The sequence below is a fragment of the Coffea arabica genome, chromosome 11c (assembly GCF_036785885.1).
Source record: "Coffea arabica cultivar ET-39 chromosome 11c, Coffea Arabica ET-39 HiFi, whole genome shotgun sequence".
Taxonomy (NCBI): domain Eukaryota; kingdom Viridiplantae; phylum Streptophyta; class Magnoliopsida; order Gentianales; family Rubiaceae; genus Coffea; species Coffea arabica.
This window is the reverse complement of record NC_092330.1, coordinates 19,009,627-19,018,078: the sequence shown is the minus strand read 5'-3', so window position 1 is coordinate 19,018,078 and position 8,452 is coordinate 19,009,627. Positions and strand designations below refer to the sequence as shown.

General features: G+C 43.9%; 2 protein-coding genes across 2 annotated transcripts; both read left to right on the top strand.

Moving 5' to 3' along the window:
- Window positions 1-234: 234 nt before the first annotated feature.
- On the top strand, window positions 235-2,982 carry LOC140016495 (uncharacterized). Its single transcript, XM_072070026.1, has 4 exons — window positions 235-1,023; window positions 1,207-1,446; window positions 1,534-1,795; window positions 2,546-2,982. Exons 1-4 carry the CDS (start codon window positions 235-237, stop codon window positions 2,980-2,982), a joined length of 1,728 nt encoding a protein of 575 aa, XP_071926127.1.
- A 4,058-nt stretch (window positions 2,983-7,040) lies between these two features.
- Window positions 7,041-7,613, top strand: LOC113715940 (uncharacterized). Its single transcript, XM_027240244.2, has one exon. The coding sequence runs from the start codon at window positions 7,041-7,043 to the stop codon at window positions 7,611-7,613; it is 573 nt and encodes a 190-aa protein (XP_027096045.1).
- Window positions 7,614-8,452: the final 839 nt, after the last annotated feature.

The following is an 8,452-nucleotide window of genomic DNA, read 5'->3' as shown; positions in this document are numbered from 1 at the left end:
AACTATAATTTTGGGTCAAATCGTCGCATTCTCAAACCCCCATTTAGACCCATTTTTTCTTTTAAATCATAATTCATTTTCCAAATCACAAATTGAATCAAAAAATACATTTTTTAAACCATTTATTTATTTATCAAAAAATGGGGCGCGACATTTAATATACATACTAATCCTGTTTTCTCTCTTGAACAGGAAAGGAAAGCAAATGAAGCTACAAAAGTCTACTACAAGGACATGGAAATCTCCATGTTGAGAGCTGATATTCAAGAAAATAGAGAGGCTACAATGGCAAGGTTTCTCAATGGTCTGAGGGCTGAAATAGCCGATCAACTGGAGCTTCAATACTATGTGGAGATAGAAGATATGGTGGAAAAGGCTATCAAGATTGAGCAAAGGCTCAAGAGGAGAGGTACAACCAGAAATTATAACTCTCATCCACAAACATTTACTCGACCATTCCAGTCTAGAAGGGAAGAGAGAGGTTCGAATGCTTGGAACCCTCCAAAGCCGAAGCAAGATCAAGGGTCAAGCTCACGGCCACCTGTTACCAAAACTGACTCCAAGGTTGTTTCAAAGCCAACAATTAAAACTTCAAAACCTAGGAATTGTGACACCAAATGTTGGAGGTGTCAAGGAGTTGGACATATTGCAAGCCAATGTCCAAACCCAAGGACCATGCTTGTCCTACCAAATGGAGACATTGTCACTGATGATGAAGAGGAGGATTACAAAGACATGCCTCCCTTGGTTGAAGAGGAAGATGAAATAGAGGAAGTTCCAACTCAAGACAAAGTTGGATTGGTAGCAAGAAGGGCGCTAGCTACTCAAGCTAGTAAAGATGAGCTTCAACGTGACAACATCTTTTACACTAGGTGCCATGTGACCAACAAGGTATGCAGCTTGGTGATTGACCCCGGAAGTTGCACTAATGTTGCTAGTGCATTGATGGTGGAGAAACTAAACTTGCCATCTAGTGAGCACCCCCGTCCCTACAAGCTTCAGTGGTTAAACAACAGTGGAGAGGTGCGTGTTCATAAACAAGTTTTGGTTACTTTTCGCATTGGTAGGTATAAAAATGATGTTATGTGTGATGTAGTACCAATGCAAGCTGCACATATACTCTTAGGGCGTCCTTGGCAATTTGACAAAAGAGTCACTTTTGATGGTTTCTTGAACAAATACTCTTTTATGCATAATTGTAAAAAGATTACACTTGCACCTCTTACACCTCAACAAGTACATGAGGATGAAGTTAGTCTACAAAAAGAGTTTGACTTGCATGCTACCACCAAGAAGGACAACGCCAAAGCTAAGAAATTAGTGTTGGCCGATCCTTCTTCAAGCAAGTTGGATCACTCTCATTCGGTCTTCGAGCCCACACAGGAGAGAAAACCCAGCATGCTTGCCAAGGTGAAAGATGTGAGAAAGGCCTTGCATTCTAATCAGGTTTTATTTATTTTATTTGTCAAGGAATCCTTACTCACTAATGCTCTTGATGCTTCTTTGCCTAGTGTTATTACTAACCTCTTACAGGAGTATCAAGACGTCTTTCCTGAGAATATACCTAATGGTTTACCTCCATTAAGGGGAATTGAACATCAAATTGATTTCATTCCTGGCTCTTCCCTTCCAAACAAGGCACCATATAGGACCAATCCTGAGAAAACCAAGGAGCAACAACGACAAGTGGAGGAGTTGCTTAGTAAGGGTTGGATTCAAGAGAGTCTAAGCCCTTGTGCTGTACCAGTTCTACTTGTTCCGAAGAAAGATGGAGGATGGAGAATGTGCACTGATTGTAGGGCGATTAATGCCATAACGGTAAAGTACTGCCATCCCATATCTCGTTTGGATGACATGCTTGATGAATTACATGGTGCTATCATTTTTACTAAGATTGATTTGAAAAGTGGTTACCATCAAATTCGCATGAAAGAAGGAGATGAATGGAAAACTGCATTTAAAACAAAACATGGACTTTTTGAGTGGTTGGTCATGCCTTTTGGGTTAACCAATGCACCAAGTACTTTTATGAGACTCATGAATCATGTTTTACGCTCTCTCATTGGTAAATTTGTGGTCATTTACTTTGATGACATTTTGATCTATAGTAAGACTCTAGATGAGCATGTTGTGCATTTACAAATGGTCCTCGATGCACTTCGCAAGGCAAGCCTCTACGCTAACCTTAAGAAGTGTACCTTTTGCACAAATCAATTGGTTTTCCTAGGATATGTTGTTAGTGAGCAGGGAATTCATGTTGATCAAGAAAAGGTCAAGGCTATTAGTGAATGGCCAATGCCTACCAATGTAAGTGAGGTGAGAAGTTTCCATGGCTTGGCAAGCTTCTATAGGCGTTTTGTCAAGGATTTTAGCACAATTGCTGCCCCACTTACGTCAATTGTCAAGAAAGATGTGCAATTTCATTGGGGAGAGGAACAAGCTAAGTCTTTCCAATTACTTAAACACAAGCTCACACATGCACCTGTTCTTAGTTTACCTAATTTTGACAAAACTTTTGAAGTAGAGTGTGATGCTTCTGGTATAGGTATTGGAGCTGTTTTACTCCAAGAGGGTCGCCCAGTTGCCTACTTTAGCGAGAAGTTAAATGGAGCTGCTCTAAACTACTCAACCTATGATAAGGAACTCATGGCCTTAGTGCGAGCCCTACAAACATGGCAACATTACCTTCGCCCTCGTGAGTTTGTCTTGCACACCGATCAGGAGTCGCTCAAGCATATCAAGTCCCAAGACAAGTTGAGTAAGCGACATGCAAGATGGATTACCTTCATTGACAGTTTTACCTTTGTGATCAAATACAAGACAGGTAAGACGAATGTAGTGGCTGATGCACTCTCACGAAGGTATGCACTTATCACTACATTAGATGCTAAATTGCTTGGTTTTGAATTCCTTAAAGATCTTTATGCAGCTGACTCAGATTTTGGTGAGATTTTTGTCTCCTTGCCACGACACTCTCGTTAGCACTATTTCATCTCTCAGGGGTTCTTATACTACAAGGACAAGCTTTGCATTCCCAAGAGCTCCATGCGCACACTCCTAGTGAGAGAAGCTCATGGAGGAGGACTAATGGGACACTTTGGCATTGCCAAGACCTTAATGATTCTCCAAGAGCATTTCTTCTGGCCACGCATGAGGAGTGACGTAGAACGGCACATTGAAAGGTGTGTGACCTGTCACCAAGCCAAATCAAAGGTACACCCTTATGGTCTCTATACACCTTTGCCAATTCCACATGAACCATGGGTTGATCTGTCAATGGATTTTGTGCTTGGACTACCTAGGACTAGAAAAGGACATGATTCAATCTATGTGGTAGTTGACCGCTTCTCCAAAATGGCTCATTTTATTCCTTGTCTTAAAACAGATGATGCTAAGCATGTTGCAGATTTATTCTTTCGTGAGATAGTTAGATTACATGGCATGCCACGCACTATTGTTTCTGATAGGGATGCCAAATTCCTTAGCTATTTTTGGAAAACTTTGTGGTGTAAACTAGGTACTACATTGCTATTTTCTACTTCTAGCCACCCACAAACTGATGGTCAAACCGAAGTGGTTAATAGGACTTTATCTACCCTGTTGCGCGCAATTATAAAAAAGAACATTAAATCTTGGGAAGATTGCTTACCACACGTGGAATTTGCATACAATCGCACTGTTCATTCTGCTACACATTATTCGCCGTTTGAAATTGTGTATGGTTTTAACCCTCTCACACCTTTGGATTTAACTCCTTTACCTGTTCATGAGAGAGTTAACTTGGATGGTAAGAACAAAGCTGCATATGTACGTGAGTTACACACTAAGGTGCGAGCCAACATCGAGAAGCGTACACTTCAATACATCCAAAGTGCCAACAAGGGGCACCACAAGATGGTCTTTGAGCCTGGCGATTGGGTATGGATACACATGCGCAAAGAGAGGTTCCCAGTCAAAAGGCGTAGTAAGCTACTTCCACGGGGAGATGGTCCATTCCAAGTCCTGGAGCGTATAAATGACAATGCCTACAAACTTGAACTTCCAGGTGAGTATGGGGTACATGCTACTTTTAATGTATCTGACTTGAGTCCTTTTCATGCAGACGATGAGTTTGATTTGAGGACAAATCACCTTCAAGAGGAGGGGACTAATGAGGAGGGGCTCAAGGCTACTCAAACTTCTAGTGCTCAGGTCATGCAAATACCTAGTGGTCCAATTACAAGAGCGCGTGCTAGGAGAATTCAAGAATCACTTCAAGCTCTTGTTTGCACGATTCAAGAACGAGTTGGTGATGACTTGAGGACCATTGAAGGATTACATAATGGAGAAACTACTCTATACACTTTCCTTCAAATGGAAGAACCAAGTGAAGACTAGTTCACGGAGCACTAGCTTGCTAATTAGGGTTTTAGTTACCATTATTAGTTGTTTGTTAGCATTAATAATTTCGGTCAATTTTCACTTCACTTTGGCCAAATTCAGAGTCTTAATTTTAGTCAATTAGTTGTTAGATATTTTCACCCTTAATGAAGGGCAAGGTCATCCATTGGACATTCTAGGGTTTGAGTCTTGTAAGGCTATATATAGCCTAGGTTTTCATTCATTAAAACGGGGATTCAGATTTTTATAAAATATTCGTGAGTTTATTCACTCTCTCTTGCCTCAAGAGAATTTCCTTTGAATACTTGAGAATTAATCTCAAGTTGTTCATCGAACTTATCAATCAAGTAGTCTCCTTGATTGTGGCGTTCTTCTATCTATACTTTTGGTTCACTAAATTTGCTAGTCTTGGGTTAAGGAATCTCCTTAGTTCGTGGCTTGTGATTCTAGAAGGGTCAAAGTTCTGCCAATCATCCCAACTTGGTGTTCGTCTAGATCCATCTCACATCATCTCTGTTATTTGCTTTTCGTTTTCGAGTGCTGGCGCGAGCTAGATAGGTGGTCCGCCAAACCCTTTGGTATGCCTCTGGGTGCGATGGGGTCGTCACAGGTGGTATCAGAGCGCCTAGTTTAGAGGACGTGAGTAAACGGGACCTACACGATGGGCACTAGGCAAATTTGATCGGTTAAGATGAATGTTAGATTTTAAGCTGAAATGCTGGCAAACTGACGAATTAATGTTTTGTAGGTATGGATCCAGGCAGTTCAAGTGGTGCGGGACCCAGTGGTGTGGGATCAGGACCGGTGTCGAGACTTCCGAGTGCGAGGGGCCCGGTGAACCGGGTAACTCGTAGACGGGTGATCCGTTACTAGAGGAGGCCGAGAGAGTCCTACACTCTATATTCACCTATTGGTAGAATGCCGCACCGACCTTGTGAGTGTCGTTTCACCTATGGCTACCCAGATGAGGTCCTCCTGACGGTGGACGACGAGAGACGCCGCCTGGGGAAGGCAGTTAATCGCCTGACCAGGCAGCTTGAGGAGGCTAGGGGAGTGACCCACCGCCAGGCTATACACCTTAAGGAGATGGAGCGGAGCCTTAGAGATGAGGAGGAGAGGACAGATTCCTTCCGTCGTCAGTTACACGACATGCACCTGCACCTCCTCGCTATGAAGAGACAGCTACGGGAGCGGGTCCGGGGCGTGATAGCTGACTGTGAGATTGTGTTAGATGTGGTCGCGGAGGCGCCACCCAGGGCCACCGGACCGGAGCCGATGGAGGATGCTGATACCTTGGGCTCGGTTGGGGACTGGGCCCCTGGGGGAGGCGCTTTAGCGCCGCCTATGTGACTCTTGTTCTGCTTATCCATCTTTTGCATCCGAATTTGATCTGCTAGTTTTTGGGAGCTGAGGTGCTCTTGTATAGGATGGGTTTTGCCCCGACCGGATGTCGGGTAATTTGTATAGTTTTGGCGTGCATTGGTATATGTGTGTACATACTGTTCTGGCTAGTATATATAAGCGTTTGCTTTATGTTTTACGAAATGTTTTGTGTTTCATGTTTGCGTAATTCATTTCCATTCTTCTTTTAGCTTTTTGCACTTAAAAATGGACTCAGGTGGTCGAGGTCTAGGTAGGGGGCGAGGTCGAGGCCTCAAGGTATAAAATGAACTTGAAAGTAACCAGGTAACTACAGCCATCCAGCGAATGGCTGATTTACTTGAGCAATTGGTCGCCCAACAGGGCCAGGGTCAGGGAAATAACGCCGGAAACCCTGGGAGTAGTAGGGGGAACCATGAGGGGGAGGACCGCACTTTAGAGATGTTTCAAAAATTTGCACCCCCTAAATTCATAGGAGGACCCAGCCCTGACGTGGCGGAGGGCTGGCTGGAGCATATGCTGGATATTTTTGCCGCCTTGGGATATACGGAGGAGCGGCAAGTATCGTTCGCTACCTTTCAATTCGAAAGGCCAGCTCGGGCGTGATGGAATGTGGTAAAAGCAAAATGGGAACAAGAGCGGACCCCCTGGACCTGGATTAACTTTACCAAGGAATTTAATGAGAAATACCTTGCACCGATGGTACAGGAGAGACGGGAGGACGATTTCATTCGCCTGTGCCAAGGGGCGCTAAGTGTTGCCGAATACGAGACCCAATTCACTAAATTGTCTCGTTTTGCTCCAGATTTGGTGTTAACGGAGCAAAAGCGGATCCGCCGCTTTGTTCAGGGGTTGAACGTGGAGATTCAAGAGGATTGGTGGCCGCTCAGTTGGATACTTTTAGTCAGGCATTAGAAAAAGCGCAGAGGATTGAGACAGCTCGGGGTCAAGTAAAGGCATTCCATGATAGAAAGAGAAGGCAGTCGGGCACCGAAAACTTTAATGTCGGACAAAGCTCGAGGAACGAGCTGCCCACTAAAATGGGGAGGGGAGCAGGAGGTCCACGACCGACGGGGACTTCAAACTAGGGAAATGCCGGAAGGGGACAAGCGGGGCGAGAGCTCCAAAGAGGTGGCCACAGAGGAGAGGTGACTACAGGGACGAGACAGACCTATGGTTTTGGAGGCAACCATACCACCGATAATTGCTGGAAAAATAGTGCAGTTAGGAAATGCTTTAAGTGTGGTAGTACAGAGCACCTGATTGCACAATGCCCAAAAATGCGGACTGAAGGAAGCACTTCACGGGCAGAAGGGACTACGCCAAAACCAGCAAATGCAGCAGGGAACCGACCGAAAGTGCCTGCGCGGGTTTATGCTTTGGGCCATCAGGAGGTGACTGACCATTCGGCAGTCATCGAAGGTACGCTTTCTATATTTCGGCGTACCGCAAGAGTGTTAATAGATCGTGGTACTACCCATTCTTTTGTGAGTCCTGCATTTATGGAACATATAGATATTAAAGCAGGAAAGCTGCCATATGATTTAGAAATAAAGACTCACATTACCAATAAGAGCATCCTTGCCAATATGATGTACAAAGACTGTGACGTGTGGATAGGGGAACGAAAGTTATCGGTAGATTTAATAGAGTTAGCTCTTAAGGGGTACGATCTTATATTAGGTATGGATTGGCTAGCTAAGTATCATGTACGCCTAGACTGCAGTACGAAAAAGGTTGACTTTCACATACCGGGTGAGCCTACATTGCAATTAGATGTACGAGGAAAGTTAGCCTCCACCACTCTTATTTCTGGGATTCAGACTCGGAAATTGCTAAGTAAGGGTGCCTGAGGGTTTTTGGCCATGTTGATTAATACCCCAGGAGAGCAATTAAAAGTAGAAAATGTGCCGGTGGTGTGTTAGTTTCTTAAGATGTTTCCCGAAGAGTTGAACTCACTACCGCCGGAAAGAGAAATCGAATTTAAGATTGATCTGCACCCGGGGGCGGAACCAATATCGAAAACCCCTTACCGCGCATGGCTCCTGCGGAACTGAAGGAATTGAAAATACAGTTGCAGGAATTATTGGATCGAGAATTTATTCAGGGAGGTGAATCTCCTTGGGGAGCCCCGGTACTATTTGTAAAGAAAAAGGATGGAGGTTTACGGATGTGCATCGATTACCGAGGACTAAATAATCTCACAATTAAGAACAAATATCCCCTGCCACTGATTGATGAGTTGTTTGACCAACTGCAAGGTGTAGTTGTATTTTCTAAGCTGGACCTTCGACAGGGATATTACCAATTAAGGATCCGGAAAGAGGATATCCCTAAGACCGCGTTTAATTCGCGGTACAGGCATTTTGAAGTTGCAGTCATGCCCTTGGATTGACGAATGCTCCAGCTGCATTTATGGACTTAATGCACCGAGTCTTCAAACTTTACCTAGACCAATTTATTGTGGAGTTTATTGATGATATTTTGGTCTACTCGAAGACTCGTGAGGATCATGAAAGGCATTTGAGGTTTGTGCTACAGACTCTTAAAGAGCACCAATTATATGCTAAGTTTAATAAGTGCGACCAATTATATGCTAAAGGACTAGACGGACTATTCGAGCCAGTTAGCGCTTGGTCGGAGTTAGTCCAAACTATCCTTAAAATCACCAACTTCGTGAATACAATTCGAA

What these genes read in the sequence shown, in the direction of transcription:
- LOC140016495 (XM_072070026.1), top strand. Translation starts at nt 235, where the DNA reads ATGGAAATCTCCATGTTGAGAGCTGATATTCAAGAAAATAGAGAGGCT. An exon ending in AGGCCTTGCATTCTAATCAG is followed by an intron (nt 1,447 to 1,533) that starts GTTTTATTTATT and finishes AACCTCTTACAG; the next exon opens with GAGTATCAAGACGTCTTTCC. An exon ending in ATGGAGAATGTGCACTGATT is followed by an intron (nt 1,796 to 2,545) that starts GTAGGGCGATTA and finishes CTTCTGGTATAG; the next exon opens with GTATTGGAGCTGTTTTACTC.
- LOC113715940 (XM_027240244.2), top strand. Translation starts at nt 7,041, where the DNA reads ATGCGGACTGAAGGAAGCACTTCACGGGCAGAAGGGACTACGCCAAAA.